The sequence below is a fragment of the Lytechinus pictus genome, chromosome 13 (genome assembly GCF_037042905.1).
Source record: "Lytechinus pictus isolate F3 Inbred chromosome 13, Lp3.0, whole genome shotgun sequence".
NCBI classification, from domain to species: domain Eukaryota; kingdom Metazoa; phylum Echinodermata; class Echinoidea; order Temnopleuroida; family Toxopneustidae; genus Lytechinus; species Lytechinus pictus.
This window is the reverse complement of record NC_087257.1, coordinates 20,625,783-20,652,250: the sequence shown is the minus strand read 5'-3', so window position 1 is coordinate 20,652,250 and position 26,468 is coordinate 20,625,783. Positions and strand designations below refer to the sequence as shown.

Here is a 26,468-nt window from a genome sequence, read left to right as displayed (position 1 = left end):
GGCTGACTCTGAATGCATTTTCACTGTCATCATGCATTCCTTCTGATAGGCTGACTCTGAATGCATTTTCACCGTCATCTTGCATTCCTTCTGATAGGCTGACTCTGAATGCAATTTCACTGTCATCATGCTTTCCTCTGATAGGCTGAATCTGAATGCATTTTCACTGTCATCATGCTTTCCCTCTGATAGGCTGACTCTGAATGCATTTTCACTGTCATCATGCTTTCCCTCTGATAGGCTGACCCTGAATGCATTTTCACTGTCGTCATGCTTTCCCTCTGATAGGCTGACTCTGAATGCATTTTCACTGTCATCATGCATTCCTTCTGATAGGCTGATTCCGAATGCATTTTCACTGTCATCATGCATTCCCCCTGATAGGCTGACTCTAAATGCATTTTCACTGTCATCATGCCTTCCCTCTGATTGGATGACTTTGAATGCACTTTCACTGTCATCATGCCTTCCTTCTGATAGGCTGATTTCGAATACATTTTCACTGTCATCATGTATTCCCCCTGACAGGCTGACTCTAAATGCATTTTCACTGTCATCATGCCTTCCTTCTGATAGGCTGATTCCGAATACATTTTCACTGTCATCATGCATTCCCCCTGATAGGCTGACTCTAAATGCATTTTCACTGTCATCATGCTTTCCCTCTGATTGGATGACTTTGAATGCATTTTCACTGTCATCATGCTTTTCCCCTGATAAGCTAAATCTGAATGCATTTTCAGTGTCATCATGCATTCCTTCTAATGGGCTGACTCTAAATGCATCTTCATTGCAATATTGCATTCGCTCTGATAGGCTGACTCTGAATGCATTTTCACTGTCATCATGCATTCCTTTTTATTGGCTGATTCTGATTGCATTTTCACTGTCGTCGCGCTTCCCCCGATAGTCTGACTCTGAATGCATTTTCACTATCAGCATGCATTCTTTCCGATAGTCTGATTCCGAATGCGTTTTCACTGTCATCATGCTTTCCCTCTGATAAGCTAAATCTGAATGCAGTGACATTGTCATCATGCACTCTGAATACATCTTCATCGTAATCTTGCATTCCTTCTGATAGGCTGACTCTTAATGCATTTTCACTGTCATCATGCCTTCCTTCTGATAGGCTGATTCCGAATGCATTTTTACTGTCATCATGCTTTCCCTCTGATGGGCTGACTCTGAATGCAATTTTCACTGTCATCATGTTCTCCCTCTGATAAGCTAAATCTGAATGCATTTTCACTGTCATCATGCCTTCCTTCTGATAGGCTGATTCCGAATGCATTTTCACTGTCATCATGCATTCCCCCTGATAGGCTGACTCTAAATGCATTTTCACTGTCATCGTGCTTTCTCTCTGATTGGATGACTTTGAATGCACTTTCACTGCCATTATGCATTCCTCCTGATAGTCTGATTCCGAATGCATTTTCACTGTCATCATGCTTTTCCCCTGATAAGCTAAATCTGAATGCACTTTCAGTGTCATCATGCATTCCTTCTAATGGGCTGACTCTAAATGCATCTTCACTGCAATCTTGCATTCCCTCTGATAGGCTGACTCTGAATGCATTTTCACTGTCATCAAGCATTCCTTTTTATTGACTGATTCTGACTGCATCTTCACTGTCATCCTGCATTCCCTGCAATGTGCTGACTCTGATTGCATTTTCACTGTCGTCATGCATTCCTTCTGATAGGCTGATTCCGAATGCATTTTCACTGTCATCATGCATTCCCCCTGATAGGCTGACTCTAAATGCATTTTCACTGTCATCATGCCTTCCCTCTGATTGAATGACTTTGAATGCACTTTCACTGTCATCATGCCTTCCTTCTGATAGGCTGATTTCGAATACATTTTCACTGTCATCATGTATTCCCCCTGACAGGCTGACTCTAAATGCATTTTCACTGTCATCATGCCTTCCTTCTGATAGGCTGATTCCGAATACATTTTCACTGTCATCATGCATTCCCCCTGATAGGCTGACTCTAAATGCATTTTCACTGTCATCATGCTTTCCCTCTGATTGGATGACTTTGAATGCATTTTCACTGTCATCATGCATTCCTTCTAATGGGCTGACTCTAAATGCATCTTCATTGCAATATTGCATTCGCTCTGATAGGCTGACTCTGAATGCATTTTCACTGTCATCATGCATTCCTTTTTATTGGCTGATTCTGATTGCATTTTCACTGTCGTCACGCTTCCCCCGATAGTCTGACTCTGAATGCATTTTCACTATCAGCATGCATTCTTTCCGATAGTCTGATTCCGAATGCGTTTTCACTGTCATCATGCTTTCCCTCTGATAAGCTAAATCTGAATGCAGTGACATTGTCATCATGCACTCTGAATACATCTTCATCGTAATCTTGCATTCCTTCTGATAGGCTGACTCTTAATGCATTTTCACTGTCATCATACCTTCCTTCTGATAGGCTGATTCCGAATGCATTTTTACTGTCATCATGCTTTCCCTCTGATGGGCTGACTCTGAATGCAATTTTCACTGTCATCATGTTCTCCCTCTGATAAGCTAAATCTGAATGCATTTTCACTGTCATCATGCCTTCCTTCTGATAGGCTGATTCCGAATGCATTTTCACTGTCATCATGCATTCCCCCTGATAGGCTGACTCTAAATGCATGTTCACTGTCATCGTGCTTTCTCTCTGATTGGATGACTTTGAATGCACTTTCACTGCCATTATGCATTCCTCCTGATAGTCTGATTCCGAATGCATTTTCACTGTCATCATGCTTTTCCCCTGATAAGCTAAATCTGAATGCACTTTCAGTGTCATCATGCATTCCTTCTAATGGGCTGACTCTAAATGCATCTTCACTGCAATCTTGCATTCCCTCTGATAGGCTGACTCTCAGGGCCGTAGCTAGAGGGGGGGTATGGGGGGGGTGTGACAACCCCCCCCCCCCCCAACAATCGTGGCAGTCGGCAAAATCATGTACCAGTTGGCAAAATGGAGGATAGGGGAGAAAAAGAAAGAAAGAAAGAGAGAGAGAGGGGGGAAAGAGAGAAAGAAAGAAAGAAAGAAAGAAAGAAAGAAAGAAAGAAAGAAAGAAAGAAAGAAAGAAAGAAAGAAAGAAAGAAAGAAAGAAAAGGAAAGAAAAATAGGGGTACTAACTTCGAAGAAGGTTACGACTTTTAGAGTAAAGACAACCAATTGGCAAATCCAAGTCCATGTAGCCAGGCTTAGAGCCCTACTAGTCAGCAAAATACTAAGTACAAAACAGATGGAGCTATAATAACACACAAAGTAAGCCCCCGGTCCTCCCCCAATATGAACAAGCTTGTTAGTTTGCAAATTATACCACAATTATTGACGATTTAGCAAACACATTAGTTTTGTAAAATAAGAGGCAAGACTAGGTAAAGAAATATGGGGTGGGATGAATTTTAAAGGTTTAAGTTGAATAATAATCAAAGCCAAAGTATAGTTGGCAAATTATAAAGTGGGCCTATTTAAGTGGCAGAACACTATACGCTCTACCAGTCAGCAAAGTGATGTACAAGTACTGCCCCGTTTCAGATCTGAAAAGAACAGAACACATGACTTAAAAAAACTGGTAACTCTGCAGTTGGCAAATTTATGAAGACAAGTCTACAACTTGTAGACTTGTCTACAAGTTTGCAGTTGGCAAAAAACACAAAAATGTTCTAAGTTATTTTTACTAAACTCTTTTTTTAATTTATGGTGTCAGAAGGTGCTTAGGGTGGGGATGGGGGCAGGTTGGGGTTGCATCATTCCTGGTGCTCGCATTGTCTGACTAATGAGATATATAGTCCTGTTGTATTTTAAGCCCATAAAGATTATGCACCAAACTATCTCCTTGCACTTCAAGTTATCATTGTTTTATGTAGTGACATATGCTTTTTTCATGACTATATACTTAAAGTGATTGCCCCCCTTTAAGGCCTTAATAAAACATTTCTAGTCTGTGCTTACGTTCGCATTGGTGTGGACCGATATAGATACCGGGCTGGTGTTAAATCAACACCGGCGTTTTTGCAGTGCACGAATTCCTAAAGACAGTCCTTAAAATGTCCCTTTTTCTGATCTAATTATAACAGATTTTCAGCTCGCGCTTCGCGCTCGCATCACTTAATTAGTAAATTCCTACAAACAAGCCATAGAATGCCCCTCTTCAGGTCTGAATTTCAAAAATTGTCAGCTCGCGCTTCTCGCCCGCAATATTTCATTAGTGAAATACGTATCATGTTCATGATTACAATGACCACAAAAAGTGCTTCATGTGCCAGTGTAATTCTAACAAAATCAGCAAACGCTTGGCGCTCGCATTAGATGACTATGATGAGATACGTACGCGCTTCATAAATTCCAAAAGATAGTCCTGAAAATGTCCCTTTTTAGGGTTAAGTTATACAAAAAAATGTCAGCTCGCGCTTCGCCCTCGCATTGTTTGTTTTGTAAGACAGGTACGTATCATGATTACAAAACTTTGCTTATTATGTACCTTTTTAGGACTGAATATCAAACATTTTCAGCTCGCGCTTCGCGCTCGCATTATTTGATCACTAAGATACATATCCTTTTAATGGCACAGTCCTTAAAATGTCCCTATCAGGTCAGTATACCTGGCAATTGAGCGCGCTTCGCGCGCCCACTTAATGACTCTAAATTTTTTGCTGACTCTGAATGCATTTTCACTGTCATCAAGCATTCCTTTTTATTGACTGATTCTGACTGCATTTTCACTGTCATCCTGCATTCCCTGCAATGTGCTGACTCTGATTGCATTTTCACTGTCGTCACGCTTCCCCCGATAGTCTGACTCTGAATGCATTTTCACTATAAGCCAGGGCCGTAGCCAGAAGCATTTTGTTGGGGGGGTGTACCAGCTAAATTTGCCAACTAAATTTGGCGTGACAGCGCCAACGTGAGCACAGGGGGAGTCTGATGGGGGATGTGCCCCCCCTACAATAATCACATGCTAAAAGATTTTGAATTTTTAGAATTGAATTAGTGGCATTTGGTGAATACTTTAAGGTAAATTATACAAAGATATTTGCACTTTAAAAATAAACATTTTGGATCAAAATAGAAAGGCTAGTGTGCCGTAGCTGCTAACTTGCAGTATAATGATATACCCTATGCATTAATAATATCAAAATCAAAGATTTATTAATTTTTAATTGACCTTCTGTGCAAGATGTCTCAACTAAAATTTCAAGAGTGCTACTGCTAACAGTGGCGTACCGTGGGTCACGACATTGGGGGGGGGCACCAGCAAAAAATTTAGAGTCATTAAGTGGGCGCGCGAAGCGCGCTCAATTGCCAGGTATACTGACCTGATAGGGACATTTTAAGGACTGTGCCATTAAAAGGATATGTATCTTAGTGATCAAATAATGCGAGCGCGAAGCGCGAGCTGAAAATGTTTGATATTCAGTCCTAAAAAGGTACATAATAAGCAAAGTTTTGTAATCATGATACGTACCTGTCTTACAAAACAAACAATGCGAGGGCGAAGCGCGAGCTGACATTTTTTTGTATAACTTAACCCTAAAAAGGGACATTTTCAGGACTATCTTTTGTAATTTATGAAGCGCGTACGTATCTCATCATAGTCATCTAATGCGAGCGCCAAGCGTTTGCTGATTTTGTTAGAATTACACTGGCACATGAAGCACTTTTTGTGGTCATTGTAATCATGAACATGATACGTATTTCACTAATGAAATATTGCGGGCGAGAAGCGCGAGCTGACAATTTTTGAAATTCAGACCTGAAGAGGGGCATTCTATGGCTTGTTTGTAGGAATTTACTAATTAAGTGATGCGAGCGCGAAGCGCGAGCTGAAAATTTGTTATAATTAGATCAGAAAAAGGGACATTTTAAGGACTGTCTTTAGGAATTCGTGCACTGCAAAAACGCCGGTGTTGATTTAACACCAGCCCGGTATCTATATCGGTCCACACCAATGCGAACGTAAGCACAGACTAGAAATGTTTTATTAAGGCCTTAAAGGGGGGCAATCACTTTAAGTATATAGTCATGAAAAAAGCATATGTCACTACATAAAACAATGATAACTTGAAGTGCAAGGAGATAGTTTGGTGCATAATCTTTATGGGCTTAAAATACAACAGGACTATATATCTCATTAGTCAGACAATGCGAGCACCAGGAATGATGCAACCCCAACCTGCCCCCATCCCCACCCTAAGCACCTTCTGACACCATAAATTAAAAAAAGAGTTTAGTAAAAATAACTTAGAACATTTTTGTGTTTTTTGCCAACTGCAAACTTGTAGACAAGTCTACAAGTTGTAGACTTGTCTTCATGAATTTGCCAACTGCAGAGTTACCAGTTTTTTTAAGTCATGTGTTCTGTTCTTTTCAGATCTGAAACGGGGCAGTACTTGTACATCACTTTGCTGACTGGTAGAGCGTATAGTGTTCTGCCACTTAAATAGGCCCACTTTATAATTTGCCAACTATACTTTGGCTTTGATTATTATTCAACTTAAACCTTTAAAATTCATCCCACCCCATATTTCTTTACCTAGTCTTGCCTCTAATTTTACAAAACTAATGTGTTTGCTAAATCGTCAATAATTGTGGTATAATTTGCAAACTAACAAGCTTGTTCATATTGGGGGAGGACCGGGGGCTTACTTTGTGTGTTATTATAGCTCCATCTGTTTTGTACTTAGTATTTTGCTGACTAGTAGGGCTCTAAGCCTGGCTACATGGACTTGGATTTGCCAATTGGTTGTCTTTACTCTAAAAGTCGTAACCTTCTTCGAAGTTAGTACCCCTATTTTTCTTTCCTTTTCTTTCTTTCTTTCTTTCTTTCTTTCTTTCTTTCTTTCTTTCTTTCTTTCTTTCTTTCTTTCTTTCTTTCTTTCTTTCTTTCCTTCTTTCTTTCTTTCTTTCTTTCTTTCTTTCTTTCTTTCTTTCTTTCTTTCTTTCTTTCTTTCTCTCTTTCCCCCCTCTCTCTCTATTTCTTTCTTTCTTTTTCTCCCCTATCCTCCATTTTGCCAACTGGTACATGATTTTGCCGACTGCCACGATTGTTGGGGGGTGTCACACCCCCCATACCCCCCCCTCTAGCTACGGCCCTGCTATCAGCATGCATTCTTTCCGATAGGCTGACTCTAAATGCATTTTCACTATCATCATGTATTCCTCCTGATAGTCTGATTCCGAATGCGTTATCACTGTCATCATGCTTTCCCTCTGATAAGCTAAATCTAAATGCAGTGTCATTGTCATAATGCACTCTGAATACATCTTCACCGTAATCTTGCATTCCTTCTGATAGGCTGACTCTGAATGCATTTTCACTGTCATCATGCATTCCTCCTGAAAGGCTGATTCCGAAGGCATTTTCACTGTCATCATGCTTTTCCTCTGATAGGCTGATTCTAAATGCATTTTCACTCTCATCATGTTTTCCCTCTGATAGGCTGACTCTGAATGCATTTTCACTCTCGTAATGCTTTGCTTCTGACAGGCTGATTTTGAATGCATTTTCACTGTCCTCATACTTTCCCTCTGATAAGCTAAATCTGAATGCATTTCACTGTCATCATGCATTCCTTTTGAATGGCTGATTCTGAATGCATTTTCACTGTCGTCGGGCTTCCCCCTGATAGGCTAAATCTGAATGCATTTTCACTGTCGTCACGCTTCCCCCTGACAGGCTAGCTCTGAATGCATTTTCACTGTCATCATGCATTCCTTTTTAATGGATTTTGAATGCATTTTCACTGTCATCACGCTTTCCCTCTGATAGGCTGACCCTAAATGCATTTTCACTGTCATCATGCTTTCCCTCTGATAAGCTAAATCTGAATGCACTTTCAATGTCATCATGCATTCTGAATACATCTTCACTGTAATCTTGCATTGCTTCTGATAGGCTGACTCTGAATGCATTTTCGCTATCATCATGTATTCCTCCTGATAGTCTGATTCCGAATGCGTTATCACTGTCATCATGCTTTCCCTCTGATAAGCTAAATCTAAATGCAGTGTCATTGTCATCATGCACTCTGAATACATCTTCACCGTAATCTTGCATTCCTTCTGATAGGCTGACTCTGAATGCATTTTCACTGTCATCATGCATTCCTCCTGAAAGGCTGATTCCGAAGGCATTTTCACTGTCATCATGCTTTTCCTCTGATAGGCTGATTCTAAATGCATTTTCACTCTCATCATGTTTTCCCTCTGATAGGCTGACTCTGAATGCATTTTCACTCTCGTAATGCTTTGCTTCTGACAGGCTGATTTTGAATGCATTTTCACTGTCCTCATACTTTCCCTCTGATAAGCTAAATCTGAATGCATTTCACTGTCATCATGCATTCCTTTTGAATGGCTGATTCTGAATGCATTTTCACTGTCGTCGGGCTTCCCCCTGATAGGCTAAATCTGAATGCATTTTCACTGTCATCATGCTTTCCCTCTGATAGGCTGACTCTGAATGCATTTTCACTGTCATCATGCATTCCTTCTGATAGGCTGACTCTGAATGCATTTTCATTGTCATCATGCATTTCCTGCAATGTGCTGACTCTGATTGCATTTTCACTGTCGTCACGCTTCCCCCTGACAGGCTAGCTCTGAATGCATTTTCACTGTCATCATGCATTCCTTTTTAATGGCTGATTCTGAATGCAGTGTCATTGTCATCATGCACTCTGAATACATCTTCACCGTAATCTTGCATTCCTGCTGATAGGCGGACTCTGAATGCATTTTCACTGTCATCATGCATGCCTCCTGATAGGCTGATTCCGAATGCATTTTCACTGTCATCATGCTTTTCCTCTGATAGGCTGACTCTGAATGCATTTTCACTCTCGTCATGCTTTGCTTCTGACAGGCTGATTTTTAATGCATTTTCACTGTCCTCATACTTTCCCTCTGATAAGCTAAATCTGAATGCATTTTCACTGTCGTCACGCTTCCCTCTGATAGGCTAACCCTGAATGCATTTTCACTGTCTTCATGCATTCCTTTTTAATGGATTTTGAATGCATTTTCACTGTCATCACGCTTTCCCTCTGATAGGCTGACCCTAAATGCATTTTCACTGTCATCATGCTTTCCCTCTGATAAGCTAAATCTGAATGCACTTTCAATGTTCATCATGCATTCTGAATACATCTTCACTGTAATCTTGCATTGCTTCTGATAGGCTGAATCTGAATGCATTTTCACTGTCATCACGCTTTCCCTCTGATAGGCTGACTCTAAATGCATTTTCACTGTCATCATGCTTTCCCTCTGATAAGCTAAATCTGAATGCACTTTCAATGTCATCATGCATTCTGAATACATCTTCACTGTAATCTTGCATTGCTTCTGATAGGCTGAATCTGAATGCATTTTCACTGTCATCATACATTCCTCCTGATAGGCTGATTCCGAATGCATTTTCACTGTAATCTTGCATTTCCTCTGATAGGCTGACTCTAAATGCATGTTCACTGTCATTACGCTTTCCCTCTGATAGGCTGACTCTAAATGCATTTTCACTGTCATCATGCTTTCCCTCTGATAGGCTGACTCTGAATGCACTTTCAATGTCATCATGCATTCTGAATGCATCTTCACTGTAATCTTGCATTGCTTCTGATAGGCTGAATCTGAATGCATTTTCACTGTCATCATACATTCCTCCTGATAGGCTGATTCCGAATGCATTTTCACTGTCATCATGCTTTCCTCTGATAGACTGACTCTGGATGCGTTTTCCCAGCCACCAGCATCTGAAAATGAAAAAGAGATGTAAAATTGAATGAAATACTTGACCCAACTAAATCTATCATAATTACCCGACAATAGACCTACAAGTGTCACAATATTGCATAATAATCAAAGAAGTGATTCAAGATTCAAGCCATTCGTCATTTTGATTACCATTACCATGATTAAATCTAGGGTTGGGTCAAGGAGGAGATGGGCCCTCACCAAACATTGCACCTTGTTTCTCCTAATTCTCTGATCCGTCTGATCGCCTGTGACCATCTTTGGGAAATGTTGAGAAGCACTCCTCATAGTCCCTCTTACATGTACCCTTCCTTCAAATGTTATCTTGGCTAGGGGCTCTTTTAATGAGAATAGAGAAAAACATGAATAGTTATTTTGATTGATTTTTTTTTACAATGAAGAGTTATTATTAATTATTCACGTCATTCAATGAGTTTTCATTAATATGTTCATATTTTCAATCACAGATTTGTGAATTTAATAAATTTAATTTTCGTTCAGCAGTCCAAGAAGTTATTTTCAAAATGACAATGGTCATTTATATGATGATTAAATGATTAAATGTAATCATAACAATTGATTGATCATCAAACTTTTCTTTTTATGAACAGAGTGATCAGTCATTATGTGGTGCATGGATTTGACTAGTTACATTTAATCGATAGATAAAAATGATAGCATTGCCAAGGGTAACACAAATGCATCTTTTGGCCAAGTTAATGCTGTCCCTTTGAATTGAATAGTAATAATGTGATGAGAGAAACGATAATTATTTACATGATGATATCGATGATGATGATGATAGTTTAATAATAAGGATGATTATGATAATAATACTTACATCACTTCCCATGCCATGTTGGTCAGTGCTGATAGTACCCATTGATGGAGATCTTTAGAAGACTCTTTGACAACTGAATGATTTCTGTGGAATTTCATCTAGTTCAAAGGCACCTGCCCATGCCATGTTGGTCAGTCCTGATAGTACACATGAATGGATATCTTTAGATAGCTCTATGACCAGTGTCTGTAGTGTTTTCTAGCTCAAGGGTACATTTTCTTGCCAATTTGCTTAGTCCTGCAAGGCACCCATAGATGGGGATCAGCGGAGTTCTTTAATTCGCTCCATGACCAATGAGTGGTCTCTTTGGATTGGCCTCTAGTTTGCAGGCACCTTCATTCGACTTGATGGTCAGTCCTGATAGTACCCTTTTGGTGGAGATCTTGAGATTGCTCTGTGACCAATGTATGGTCTCTGTAGAGTGTGTTCTGGTTCAAAGCCCCCTATCTTTGAAGCCATGTTGGCCACTCCTGACAGTACCGGTTGATGTGGATCTTTATATTGATCTATGACCAATGAGTTGTCTCTGTAGAATGTCCTCTAGTTCGGAGGCACATTCCTTTGTCATGTTAGTCAGTCCTGAAGGCGCCCTTAGATGGATATCTTTACATCGCCCTAAGACCTATAAGTGGACTTTGTGGAGAATCCTCGAATTCGAAGGTACGTTCCCTGTCCACGTTAGTCAGCTCTGATAGCACCCATTAATGGAGGTCTGTACATTGTTCTATGGCAAATGAATGGTCTCTGTAGAGTGTCCTTGAGTTCGAAGGCACCTTCCCTCGCCATCATGGCCATGTTCGTCATTCTGATGGCCCTCATAGATGGAGATCTTTAGATTGCTCTATAACCAATGACCCGTCTCTGTAGAGTGCACTCTGGTAGTTTGAAGGTCCACCTTCCCTTGCCGTGTTCATGATGTTGGTCATTCCCTGGCTCAGTCCTGATGGCACCCAACCTTGAGATATCTTTATGACACAAGCAGTAAAAAAAAACACCAGTCTTATTGATGGATCTTTTATTTTATTTGTTGGTTTGCTAGTTTATTGATTCTATAAAACGGTGACAGTCATAAAAGGTATTTATTTGGAGTTAATAAATAGGGGGATGAAAACTCCACAAGGCATCGATTGCTACTTTAGTCTTAATTATTGATTGATTGATCCCAGCTGGTTTGATTGAAATTTAAGACTACCCCTTCTCCCCCTCTCTCTCACTTCCCATCACTCGATGTCTATTAATTTTGTAAGTATTATGGGTGACCTATGGTTAAAGATGGTTTTTTTTAATCATTCAATGGATACAAATAAATTTAGGCTAGGAAGGTGGTCAAAATCTCTTACCTCTTGAACTTTGTTAGCTGACATTCATTTTCTCCCCGTCATCCAGCCTCTCCACCCGACTGGCCGTGGGTGCCCCATCTACCTGCTCAGTTTTCCATGGGCACCCCCTCTTCCCGGCTGGCCGCGGGTGCCCCTTCTTATTGTCTGTCTGTGGGCGCCCCCTCTACACGTCTGGCATCTTATCGTCTGTCCGTGGGCGCCCTTCTACATGTCTGGCCGTGGGCGCCCCCTCTTATCTTCTCTCTGCGGATGCCCCATCTACCGGTTTTTCCACGGGCACCCCATCTACACATCTGGCCATGGGCACCCCCTCTTATCGTCTGTCCGTGGGCATCCCCCCCGATCCTCTGGCCGTGGGTGCCACATCTATCTAATTTTCCATGGGCCCCTCTACACATCTAGCCGTGGGTGCTTCTCTTATCGTGTGGCCATGGGCGCCCCCTCTTCATGTCTGGCTGTTGGCGCCCCCTCTTATCGTCTGTCCGTGGGCGCCCCCTGATCTTCTGGCAGTTGGCGCCCCATCTAACCAATTTTCCAAGGGCGCCCCTCTACACGTCTAGCCGTGGGTGCGCCTCTTGTCGTGTGGCCATGGGCGCCCCCTATTCACATCTGGCTGGGGGCGCCCCTCTTATCTTCTCTCCGTGGGCACCCCTTCTACCTAATTTTCCGTGGGCTGTTGGCGCCCCCTCTTATCGTCTGTCCGTGGGCGCCCCCTTGATCTTCTGGCCGTTGGCGCCCCATCTAACCGATTTTCCATGGGCGCCCCTCTTATCGTCTGACCATGAACGCTTCCTCTACAGTTTGATCACGGGCGCCTCCTCTACACGTCTGGCCAAGGGCGTCCCCTCTTATTGTCTGGCTGCAGAAGCGCCCTTTACAGGTCTGGCTGTGGCCGCCCCCTTTACACGTCTGGCCGTGGGCGCCCCCTCTATACATCAGTGGACGAACCTTCTTGTCATCTGTCCGTGGGTGCCTCATCTACCCAGTTTTCCGTGGTGCCCCTCTGATTGTGTGGCCATGACCGCCCCTCTTATCGTCAGGCCGTGGGCGCCCCATCTACATAATTTTCCATGGGCGCCCCATCACATCTGGCCATAGGGATCCCTCTTATCGTCTATCCGTGGGCGCCCCTCTACATGTCTGGATGTGGGCACTCCTTTACAAGTCTGGCCATTGGCGTCCCCTCTAATCGTCTTGCTGCGGGCGTCCGCTATGATCGTTTGACCATGGGCGCCTCCTCTACACGTCTGGCCATGGGCGGCCCCTCCTATTGTCTGGCTGCGGGCGTGCCCTGTACACGTCTGGCTGTGGCCGCCCCCTCTTCACGTCTGGCCGTGGGTACCCCCTCTACATGTCTGTGTCCATGGGCGCCCCCTCTTATCGTCTATCAGTGGACGAACCTTCTTATCGTCTGTCCGTGGGTCCTCATCTACCCAGTTTTCCGTGGTGCCCCTCTGATTGTCTGGCCGTGAGCGCCCCCTCAACAGTCTGACCAAGGGCGTCTCCCCTACACGTCTGGCCATTAGCGTCCCCTCTTATTGTCTGGCTGCGAGCGCCTCTTCTACCAGATGTACTCATCACTCGACACATCCATAAAACGTTCTACAAAGAGAATAACAATTAATAAAACAACAAAAATGGTTGATGGAAAAAATGGGTCAGAATCTAAAAGTCAACTACTTGAAAAAAAAAATTTGATGTTTCTTTCTCTTTAACATTCCACACGACTTTTTTTTGTAAAGATTTGTTAAACTTTCTTAATTTTCAGAAATAGACTAATATGGAGGGGTATTTAACCTAAATTGTATATATACCATAATTCTTTTTTCTCCACTTTTTTTCTGGTTTTACACGCCTTGAAGACCAAAGAGCGGGGTCATCCCCTCCCATGCCCCCACCCCCAAAGTGGTGCCTTCTCCGAATATCACATACTGATCATGATAATCAAACTTTACATAATATGTTTATTTCAAGTTGGCTTCTTATTGTTTTCTGGGTATTTTATTTCTAAGAGTAGGTAAATTATTCGTGAAGTGAAATAAAATATGTAGTTCAATATGAAAAACTAAGATTCTACTTTTTTGTTTCAAACATGGTATTATCATTACTAAAATACTTACTATGGACGAGGAAGTCGTAGGTGGCGTGTTTATCTCGCTTGTAAGAGGTCGAGGGCTGGTCGATGTTGGTCTCAGACTCGGTCTCAAAGTCTTGTTCGTAGACGACCTCTACTGGATGGCCTAATAAAAGCAAGTTCATATAATCAAGAGGAAAAGACTTGTTAGCATGACGATAAAAGCACCCATTTAATTTTGAATCAAAGACCTATATTCTTACCTTGTAAAAGGAAATATTGGAAAAGGGGAATATACCAAGAATACGCAATTGAGGACCTTTTTTTCATTGCTTTTCAAATCCTGGACCCGCCCCTGGATGAGTGTTCCTCCATAAGATGAATTTTGATCAGTGGAATTAAAAAGGAAACACAAAAACAAAACAATTAAATTCATCGTAATCTGAAGTATGCTTTTGTGAAAGTACAAAATGAATAATAATACTATATAAAAGATTAATGCAACGTTTTTATTTATTTATTATTATTTTTTTTTTTTTGGGGGGGGGGGTATGGGTTTAACAAAAAATGAAGCTACTCCATTACATACATGACAAAGGGATGGCCGGTCGAGTACAGCCATTGTTTATATTTTGTTTTGTTTTTTTCTCGATGGGGTGCCTTACTAACCCGGCGGAGTAAGATCACTTGTCTCCAAACGCTCGACGACGGCCTTCCTTTCATCAACGACCTCGGCTGCTACTCCCTCATCGTCGACATCATCATCACTATCATCATCGTTCTCATTTTCCAAAGCCTTGGCGATGTCAGTGAAGAAGTAGAGGAGGTGGAAGCAGATGATGATGTGAATGATCCAGGACACCGAGATCATGAACATGACTTCGTTCTCGTCGACGAACAGGTCGTGGTTCTCGTCAACGAAGAGGTCGTCGACCTCGGAGGATGCCTTGTCACCACTCGTGACGTCATTGGCGATGGGCTCGCTGGAGGGATAGCGGCTGCTACTCTCATCTGTGAAATAAGTTAGAATTAAGTGAGAACCTGGATAGGATTACCATAATTACATGTACATCTGACACGACAACTGGTTCGGATACTCCCCTGGGAGTGGGGAAGGGGCACCTGACGTGTGCACCCAAGCCTGACTTCACCCATGACATCTCAAACAATACAGGAAATATTTCAAAGACTTTTTGTTTTACCAACTTTCGCTTAGGCCTCTAATGTCAACATATTGTGAAATAGATTAGAAAAGGTAACTGAAAGCATTAATAATTAAAATTCACTCATAAAAACTTAAAATATCAGTGTAAGAAATTCTGCAAGCACTAATTATCTTATGAATTTGACATTTCCATACCAGATAACATGGAATTGATTTGATTTTCACATGACGTTCTTATACGTCTAATATGATAGGCCTATTATGCCAAATAAAATGTCATAAAACTCATTGATAAAGATGATGCTTTAATGGATTTCTACCATGTTCGTATTATTACGTAACCGATAGCATCTGGCATATATACCCATAAAACATCGCCATGAGCTCGTTAAGTAAATTACTCTCAATTCGCAATAAAACAAAGTTTAGTATCGTTAATTACATAAAATAATAATCGTTCGTCGTTTCACAAAAACTACTGGTACTTGAAGACCCTTGCCATTTTTTTTTAAGTGCAGTTGTAGCCCAATACTTTTTTCACTTCTTAGAACATGGATTTTATTAGCCATTTAAGCAGAGTTGGCTTAATTGTTGGCTGCTAACATTTATATTGTATATAATATTTTTATCAATTATCAATATACGACGATTGAATTGTCTGATCACTTTCAAAATTTAGTCTTGGACTATGTGGTTTCCATAGCATACTTCAATACAATCTTCTTTGAGTCAGTCTTCTATGGAAGATCCTGATCGATCCTGCTTGGGGCATATGGCCCTGGCAATAGGCGGTGCTGAAGCACCCCCAGGATTTTCCCAGGGGGTGCTGTGAGTATTATTTTGCATAGGCAGCACCCCCTGGAATTCTGGTAGGTGTGTCATATTGGAGATATGTATCGAAAATTACCAACATTTATGTACACTTGTACATATATTTTGTTATTGTACTTTTCCAGAACAAATTTGGTTTAAACTTGAACAATGTTTTTTTTTATCAAGACTAAAACGAAAATAAAACTCACAAATCAAAATTAATTGTTTGGTTTACTTGGAAGCCATAATAATTCCTTAAATTGTGTTTTGTTTATAGTAAGAAAAAAAATACCATCCTTTGAAAAGATCTTGATAGGGATGAAAAATTATTATGATATGGTGAAGTACATAGCCAAACAAAAGAATTTAGAAAAAAAGGTGGTTCCAGTTCCACAAATGTTTTTAAGTATACTTTTCTACTTTTTTTAATAAGTAAGATTCATGGATGCATTGTATGAACTGATCTTTTGTCAAATATTTGTTGTATACGAAAAGGAACCCTGTGGAAGGGTAAAAATAAAAAAAATAAACAATTAAAAAAAAAATTGCGTTGAGACCCTTTTTTCTCTCTTGTCAATTTATTTCCGACCAAAACGACCTTTATTTTGCAGTGTGACCCCCCTATCTGTTTTTTTTGAGGGGGTGTCAATTTTCTTGTTACCGAAACGACCTTCAGTTTGTAGTAAATTCTTTTTTTTTTTTGCTTGTAAAATTTACTTCAGCACCCCAGCAAAATAAAATCGTTCCCATGCAGAGGCATGTCAGATTCCTGGTCCTGATATTCCGATTTGGTTCCAGAGTTCGACCAGTCCCTCGCTGTAGTCGATCTGAATTCATTTGACATCTATGCAATTTAGAGTGCACTGTATTGGAGTTCGGATATCGAGACATGTCATCTTTTTAAAGATAATAGTTTTAAATAGGGACCTATGATTTATTATCTGAAATATTCTAAGCACTTATTTACTTTAAAACCTTCTGTATGATAAACTTGATTATAATTTTTGTATATAGAAATTTGCAATATGTTTACTTACTTATATTTGTATATTTAAAATGTACGAAATAAATTATAAATGTGGAAATGGAAACAAACGAACTAAAATGAAATTAAATGAAAATAGCGAAACTTTATTGTTTAACAGATTAATATTTTCACCGAATTTTCCATCTTGATGTACTTTATTTGATGATAAAAATATTTTCATTTTGGTAATATCGGTACTTTATATTATTATTGCAATATGTTTAATATGTCCTGCCTGTGTCAGTTATGCAAGCATGTCCTGGGTTTTCTTTTGTTATGTTCATGTATAAAGTGTATCCCTATTGTTATTTTAGAGTATTCTATTGCTTCTTGCTCAATAAAGTGATGCAAAACAACTATTCAACATATTGTTTATTAGTCACATATTTTGCTCTGAATCACTATCACACCTGGATAATTTAGCCAGTGTATGTATTTAGGGCAAGCCAATTTTATATTGATCCTATTTTTGGTCTAATTAAATATTCATTAAAAATATAACAACATAATTAATAAATAACAAATAATAAATCAAAAGAATAACGAACATTCGTACTTATCTTATCTTGATACCAATAAATCAGTTTGTGATATCAAGAAAATTAGGTGTTGTTGAAAAAAAATGTTAATGCGAATTCTCGGTATCAAGAATGTATGACTTTCAAAAGCTTGCCATACTAGCAGAAATAGGATGGGCGTTTCGTAAAGGTGTATTTGTCCCCCCTCTCTCTCCCCCTCTGTCTCTAGTTCTTTCTCTTCTCCATAAGTTAAAAAACAGAAAAAAATGAGAGAGAGAGAGACAGACAGAGACAGACAGATACACCCGTACGATTTACCCATCGTGACTCTGCTGTTATGGCAAGCTTTTGAAAATCATAATTTCTAAACAGAAAACACAAACCTTGAGCATAAAATTCAAATGGAAATGGTCTTTTATAAATAACCATCATTGTCATCATTATAATTATCATAATAATGGGCCTCTCCATCTTCACAACATTTAAATCTGCGGTTTTTTTTTTTTTTAGTGTCATACATCTTTTGTTATTGATTGTGTATTCATATGATTTTATTTATGTATTGCTTGTGCAATGATGGAACAATCTTCTTAATTGTCTTGACTTGATTCATTTCACCAAATTGTTTTTTTCCTGATTTGTATTTTGTAGAAAATAAAATAAATAAAAAGAAATCACATAAAAGTACTTGTACCTAACCTGTCTGGCTGATGACGTCATCGTCCATCTTCTCCCTCATCAATTGACCAATGACAGGGCGTGTCTCATTTCTCACGGCAGCCTTGTCTTTGCAGCTCTTGATTTTGCCTCCTTTGCCTTTGCCCTTGCCTTTACGTTAATTAGGACAAATACGAATATAATTTGAGTGCATGCAGTTTCAAATGAATACAGGAAAAAAACATTTAATTTTCCTTAAATTCGAATAGTAAATTGCACAATTTATTAAACAAATCACTGATGGATGAATTTAAACTGTTGTAAAGAGCTAATGTAGTAAGAATGACTGACAGAAAATCATTTTGCTAAAAGTGAACTACAAATAGAGTTGTACAATAAAGTAAATCGCTCACAATTTACAAGTAAATTTAACAACTGAATATTGATTAATAAAATTAGGACATATGACTTGTATATGATAATCAAACTTAAGAAAAAAAATCCCAGCACTTTTAAATACATTGAAAAAACATGGATGTAACACTGTAAAAAAGATTGAATAAATAATTACCCCATATTCGGTAAAAAGAGAACAAGCATGTTTGTTGTGTATTTTTCCCCCATATTGGGCAAAATGCAAGTTTAAAGGATATATTTCAACACAACATTGCGTAAAATTTAAAAAGTATTTGATATCATTTTACCCAGCAAGCATACATGTTCCAATTTTACCCAATATTGGGTAAACTGTTTTTAGAGTGAAGTTGATAAGATGCCAAATATAAATGTGTAATAGAGATGAAATAGAAATAGATAATTATTGAAAATAGGTGGATAATGGAAAATAATATTTAAAGATCATCAACTGTCCACTGTGCTGGGTAATGTATATTGGTAATATATTCTGGGCAATTATTATCAAATTGGGCAACTTTATTACCAAATTATTATTTTCATTACCCAATTTGGGCAGATTTTAACCAATAGTTGTGTGAATAGTACGTTGCCCAGGGTTGGTTAAAAGTTGCGCATTTTTTGCCCAACTTTTTTAAGAGTATAAGCAAAGATTTAACAAATGATAAATTATCTTCCACGACCCACCCTTCGACTTGCGAGTCACTTTGTGAGTAAATCTGTGGACTCTGATTCTGTCATCGATCTCATCGACATCGGATTCGACGTCGGCATCATCCTCGTAATCATCATCGGTAGTTGATTGATCATCAGAGGACTCGTTCTCGCTCTCATCGTTGACCAGGCGATCTTTCAAACAATACACAGCAAAAAAAGTTAAAGAACATGTATAAATCTCACACAACATGGTTTACTCTATCTAACTTACGTTTGTTCTGTAAGACATATTCTGCAAACTATTTAACAGTGTTTAACTTTTTACCAATAAACATTGGACATTGAGCATTGATGTTTTAATTTTGAATGAAACGTTTAAAATCTAGAAAATATTTAATTGGCTTATTTTTAAACAATGGATGGGCATATCACTCTTTTATATTTTGAAAATGTGCATTGTTGAAGATAGCCATAGTTATGTCTTTCACTTTTTCTTTATCAAGGAAATTTTTTAGTTTTAAAATGCACAAGCAATCATTATGAATATATCAAAAACACAACTTCCACCCCCCCCCCGAACAATTTAATTTTAGTCAAATTAATGAGGGTATATTTCACTTTATATTCGTATTAAAGTGAGACAAAATTCTGCTTACGATAATACAGAAAATAACCGGTTGAAACCCGGATGTCTGGTGTGTAGGAGGTTGATGGGCGGGCCCTCCTTACTCGCCGCACACGCTTCTGGCGAATCACAGGGCTGGGTTTTACTTCCTTGCTTCTGATTGGCTCATCTTTCTGACCAATCACGATGACAGCTTTGCGATTGATCTCTGCGGGCTCGATGGTGACGGTGGCTACTGCGGGAGCCTCTTGAGCAGTGTTGGTCGTCTGCTCAACTTCCTCATCATCGTCACCCTCAATGTCGGCTTCATTCTCCGATGCCAATGGAACAACCTAGGAGGAATATTATCATGATTTTACATCTAAATGTAATCTAGGCAATAGCCAGTTGCAGCTCACGGAGACAACAACCGTGCAGGTATCCTATTGACAATTAATGAAATAGTGATGATGACTATATTGTAGTTAGAAACATTCTTTCATCATTCTCTAATTCTCAATCGGCTTCCTCACCCCATAGGCGGATTTAGAGGAGGCTGAATAGACCCCGCCCCAGCCCAGCGCAATACAAAATAAGAGGATAGAAGAGAAGAGGAAGAAGAAAAAAAATCACTAATATCAAATCATACGCATATGTTTTTTTAAACCTACTTTTTTCAACAAAACATCTTTTAACATCTGTGGCGTACAGATATGGGGGCTTGGGGCCATGGGAAGCAAACTAATCTTGACCAAGAAAAAGTAAAGGATAAAAAGTAATAAGGGAAAACAAAAAGGAGAAATATTATCGAATTTTCTTTTTTTAATGCCAAGATCTATCTTAGCATTGTTTTTTTTTATCAAAGCGTCAAACTTTTTGCTAGCTCACTTTGCTCGCTCCCAGCTTTAAAGAAATTTTGCCCTATAACCATGCCTAGCCTCTCATTATTATTTATTCTTCTTCTTCTACTACTACTTCTATTTCGTCTTCTACTTCCTCTTCTTCATCATCATCATCATCTTATTTATTTCTTTTTTTTCATTTTTATACTGTCACTCTCTCCATTTCATCTCATGTTCTTATTTTTAGAATAACCCGAATCATTTTCGTATGATGCCTTTTTGAATTATTATTCATCATAGATTAATTTTCTTTCGAGACTTTTATAAATTCTAATAATGAATAGCGCTGGATCTAGAACTAAATAAGTTTAACGTTAGAATTAGATACACATGAATGAATATGCCACATCTAAAATCACTCTTCAACTCCAAAAAGAAAAATCTCATATTAATTAGCAAATTAATGATACAATCTATTTTACCTTATTGTTCCTCGAGAAGAGTTGTTTGATTCCGCCCCAGCAGCTTGTCACAGACCTGCTGCCATTTTGCTCCTCAATTTTATCCTCGGATGTCACAGGCACAACTTTGGATTTCGACGAACCCATAATTGCGAAAAATCCGAAAGAATTTCGAAAAGATATCCCGAAATCGCTAAATAATAGCAAATAGCTAGTTAGCACAAAATGAGATAACTAGAAAACGTACTCGATGTTGGTAGTTACCCCTATCACGCGCATGCGCTTTCTATACTTTAGCGCACACGTGACTCTGACGTAAACAATGACAGATTGATGCGCGCGGAAAAAAGTTTTGAAACTTTGATAGGTTGAGACCATTTTGTACTTGGGTAAAACTTGTTTACCCAGACTGCAAATTTGTATTAAAAATGCTCTTAGAAGTGAAATATAATTTCTATTTTTCCGTTACATACTTGTACAAACTAAATTCTCTCACCGATATTGATCTAGAATTTCATGAAATCCGGTGGAGATAGAATCCCCTTTGGAAAGTGGTGTCTATCCGTACAGCCAAGAAAGTGTGCTCTGACGTCTACTACTACTACTAGAGCCACCATGCGATTGCATATTTGACACTCGATCGATGGCAGGCTATGATGTTACCGATGATCTTGGTTGCATAATGAATGATACCCCCAGCTCCCCCTTAGAGAATCTGCATAGTGATTTTTTTTAAATTAATAATCCCCTTAATAATGAAGAAAGGGCTTACTAAATATGCAAGTCAATATACTAAGCTATAATAAATCCACAGAGAGTGAGAGAGAGAGAGGGGGGGGGGGAGATGGGGAAGGGGATGGGGGTTCAAGCTCACTTCTACATAGAATTTGAAAGCAAAAACTTACGTAGATCAAATCAATGATAATGAGAACCTTGATAGCACCACAGTCGCACTGAAATGCGATGAAGTGGAAATTTCGAAAATGTCGCATATTTCTTTAATTTTCTATGTGCACAAACACAGCAGAAAAATCCCTTTGTCACATTAACGAAAATATACAAAATTTTACACCAAAATTCAATCAACTTGAAATGAAACTGGAGCGAAAGAAGCTTCCATCAACTAAAAAAGGGACTCTGGGGGTAATTAGAATTTTTTCTTCTTCTATCATTCCGTTTCAATTGCTGATATTTTGAGTGTAACTTGAAATTTCGGAATATTTTTTGCATCATTGGATAGCCTACGATGTACTCTTCAATATTTGAAATTCGAAAATTTGCCCTTAAGTCTCTTCTTGCGGGAAGCCGACGAATTATGAAAGGCAATTCTGCAGAACATACCTAAGTGTTTGTGCTGTATGGCCACCTGCATTCCAAAACTCCAGAGCGCTTTTGAAACATTGATGTTAACAGGGTCTCGAACCATGGCCTCGACACTCTGAGCATCCCCGTTGCGGACCAATCTAAGGAACTTCTTCTTCAGTCTTTCAATGTCTCTGGGTCCGTCTGGGACGCCCTCATCGATGGGTTCCGGCAATATATTCATGTTTCACAAGCGATGAAAATGTGTGGCTGTACAAGTTCTAAATTCGATATAAGAAACGTTTGAGCATAAAGATATCTTGTTTCGGATTTCTCTGATGTTGGATCAGGTTACACTAAGCGTATGCTTTTCGAAAAGTCGTAAATTTGCACAAGCATGCAACCAAAGAGGCTGACTGAAACTTACATTAACGCTTAACTAGGACAATGCTAAGGTGATCGTCTGGTGGTAACTGCACTCATCAAAAGGGCATTTGTTTACATTGTACTCTTGGACATCCCTTTGTTAAAAAAGAAGAGATTAGTTAGACGGTTCAAAGGCTTACTTCAAAAGCGCATAACCAAGGGTGTTTTCTGTTTTGGTTAGGTATAATTCTTATAGTTATTTATTTTCTAAGTCGGTCTGAGAGCTACTTCGACAAAAGAATGTGCTCATAAAAAATGAAATAAAATACTCATATATTAAAATACTTCTTCGATTACTGTGCATAAAATGTTATTGACATGTCTTGTTTTTTATAGGTAGTTTTCGCATTTACTATGGGGAAACTATCTACAATGCATCGATTCCTTTGAAATTGCAATTAAAACCACAATGGAGAGCTGAGAGACTTTTGTCGGAAGTTGGTGGACTGGGACAGCAGATCATCCGAAGATTTGCACCGGACGAACAATTGCAAAAAAACCATGTCGTTTTCCAGAGTCAAGAGATTCCGATGCTGTTCCGGTCTACCAACTTCCGACAAAAGCCTCTCAGCTCTCCATTGTGATTTGCCTTGAATTTTCAAAGGAATTGATGCGTTGCAGAGAGTTTCCCTCTTAATAAATGCGAAAAGTACGAATGACGAGACGAACCTTAGTCCCCTTAACAATAATGCCTTCGTTTGCTTCTGTAATGAATGTGCTGCTGAAATCGTTCCGGAAGTTTGACATTAATGTATGAGATAAATCTTTATGATCTAGGGAGTTTCTACGGATGGACTAACATCGCATAACAATTTCAAACCAAGTTAACTTCTCAACTCAAATTCTTTCTGGTAACATAATACTGTCAATTCACGATAAAAACGAGAGTCGTGTAAGACACAACAATAATGTCATGGAAAACTAAAAAAATATCGCTGCCTGATCAGTGGATAAATTATGATGTAGAAACCGTAAGTGTTCATCAACAAGTCTCCATTTAATGTCCAGCCATCGCAACATGAAGCACAGAATATATTCAGCCGAACAATCTCCAATATTATTCCAAGGCGTCATTGAAAACCATTCTGTTTTTTCTATAAATAAATCCGCTGATATGATGTAGAAATCATAAGTCTTGTTCAATAAGTCTCCACTTATTGTCTATGCCTATCCTTTGCAATATAAATCACAGAAAAATAACAATTTCCAATTTTTTTTCCAAAGCATCATTAAAAGTATTGTTTAGAAAAATACATACGATACTGCGTATCTTGAGCCTTGTTTATGATGATACGCCAGCTTATTTCAGTACACATCCTCTTCTAAATGAATATGGATCATGCGGTGAAACTGCAGTTGACATTATCGCGATAAAAACTTATCATAAAGAATTATGCAAGCACCGTGGAACACATCGCTATGTATACTTTCGAGCGGTCAAAATCCCCTTCATGATATTATTCATCTGTGCAACATTATGGAATGTGGGCATGCAGAAAGGATATCTGACAAGGATAGCTTATAAGACTATCTTTGACTATTGGTTTCGCTATAAGGACGTATGATGCACTGCGGATCAAAAAAGCTGGTACACTTTTCTTTCAGAATAAAGTAATAAGGGTCCGAATTCATATGCATATTGCAATTCAGTGGCGGATCCAGGGGGGGCACAGGGGGCGCGCGTCCCCCCCTAATATTTTGAGCGGCGCCGCTCAATAAAAAAAGTAAAAGAAAGAAAAGCCGCTGCTTGAAAAAATAAAAATAAAGGAAAGAAAAGACGCCGCTTAAAAAAAATTATACACTGATATAATATTAGCAACAGTAGAGGAAAGACTATCCCCCAGCAAAGCACAATCATATAATTTTCCTTCTTTTCTTTTAACTACCCTTTTCCCAACAAATTCGCCGGTTAAAAATAATCAGCAGTGCGCTACCTGCATATAACTATGGCGCCAGTCAAGAATAATCAGCACCACCTAAATCTAAATCGGCGCCGGGCAAGAATAATCAGCGCCATTTGGTTATAAATCGGCGCCAGTCAAGAAAAATCGGCTCTGCCAGAGTCTTAACCGGCGCCGATCAAGGATAATCAGCGCCACCTAAATCTAAATCGGCACCGGACAAAAAAATAATCAGCGCCATCTGGTTATAAATCGGCGCTGCCAGAGTCTTAACCGGCGCCGATCAAGAATAATCAGCTCCACCTAAATCTAAATCGGCGCCGGTAAAGAAAAATCGGCGCTGCCTGAGTTCTTAACCGGCGTCGATCAAGGATAATCAGCGCCACCTATATCTAAATCGGGGCTGGTCAAGAATAATCAGCGCCATCTGGTTATAAATCGGCGCTGCCTGAGTCTTAACCGGTGCCGATCAAGAATAAACAGCTCCACCTAAATCTAAATCGGCGCCGGACAAGAATAATCAGCACCACCTGGTTAAAAATCGGCGCCAGTCAAGAATAATCGGCGCCTCCTGGTTCTAAAACGGCGCCAGTCGATTATGAATTGCCGCTGCTTGAATCTTACGTGACGTCGGTAAAAATAATCAGCACTACTTAATTGTTCTAAATCGACGCCGGTCAAGACAAATCGGCGCTGCCTTTGTCTTAACCGGCGCCACCTGAATTCAAATCGGCGCCGGTCAAGAATAATCAGCGTCCCCTATTTCCAATAAATAGGCGCCGGTAGAATAATGAAGAAGGGCCCATTGCCAACCAAATCTAAATCGGCGCCGGTCAAGAATGATCAGCGGCACCTGGTTATACATTTTATTGTCGAATGGTCATAACAAAGCTTATCGCATGCCCTTACAGAGTGGACTGGGGCGGGGCAGTTGCCCACAGAATAATGTCCCGAAATCTTTAATTTGTTATTTAAAAAATCCCAGAATCATACAAAAGCGTAGAGCAAATTCTTTTTTTGATCTTATTTTCCAATGCTTTAATAAAAAAAAAGGTCAGTCACTTTTCTTCTTCACATTCCACATTGTGCCACATCTATGGCCTTTAGTGTAAGACAGCTACTACAGTATAGTGTTTTATGAAGATGATTCGATATTTTAGTCCAAAACTTTGCTAAAACCCGTTGCTAATACCGGGAGTGTATAATTACGCAACCAGACGTATATAGACCTTAACTTGACCACTAAATATAATTTTCAATGTATAAATACAGTTTGTCAAAACCTTTGTTTTAACATTTAAATGTTTACGCCGCAAAATTTGATTTATTTTCATCTTCCATTAAGTTAAATATTATTCATCTGATCACTCAGGAAGAAGTTAAAAACAAGGATAACGATACCTGTAAAACTGGAGAACTATTTCCAAAGCTCTGTCTTGAAGGATCTCTTTCTGAATTCAGGTCATAAGCATCATATCCAGTTTCATCGAAGTAATTAGATAAAAATTACTCATCATTACAAATTGCATTAGATTTAGTGAAAAGCATCACAATATATACCAAATTCTGTATATAGGCCTATACATCATGTACATGAAAATTGAATGATAATATATAAACCTGGATTGGTGATGCCTATT

At 39.3% G+C, this 26,468-nt stretch overlaps 1 protein-coding gene across 1 annotated transcript; it reads right to left on the bottom strand.

The window, feature by feature from the left end:
* Positions 1–13,528: 13,528 nt before the first annotated feature.
* Positions 13,529–21,346, bottom strand: LOC135156307 (uncharacterized). Its single transcript, XM_064108263.1, has 7 exons — positions 21,221–21,346; positions 19,949–20,249; positions 19,323–19,484; positions 18,264–18,392; positions 14,711–15,052; positions 14,088–14,207; positions 13,529–13,569 (listed from the first exon to the last, which is right to left on the bottom strand). The coding sequence occupies exons 1-7, from the start codon at positions 21,344–21,346 to the stop codon at positions 13,529–13,531; spliced, it is 1,221 nt and encodes a 406-aa protein (XP_063964333.1).
* Between the last annotated feature and the right edge of the window lie 5,122 nt (positions 21,347–26,468).

What these genes read in the sequence shown, in the direction of transcription:
- LOC135156307 (XM_064108263.1), bottom strand. Translation starts at nt 21,346, where the DNA reads ATGGGTTCGTCGAAATCCAAAGTTGTGCCTGTGACATCCGAGGATAAA. An exon ending in TCTTCTCGAGGAACAATAAG is followed by an intron (nt 20,250 to 21,220) that starts GTAAAATAGATT and finishes TATTCCTCCTAG; the next exon opens with GTTGTTCCATTGGCATCGGA. An exon ending in CGGTTATTTTCTGTATTATC is followed by an intron (nt 19,485 to 19,948) that starts GTAAGCAGAATT and finishes ATTGTTTGAAAG; the next exon opens with ATCGCCTGGTCAACGATGAG.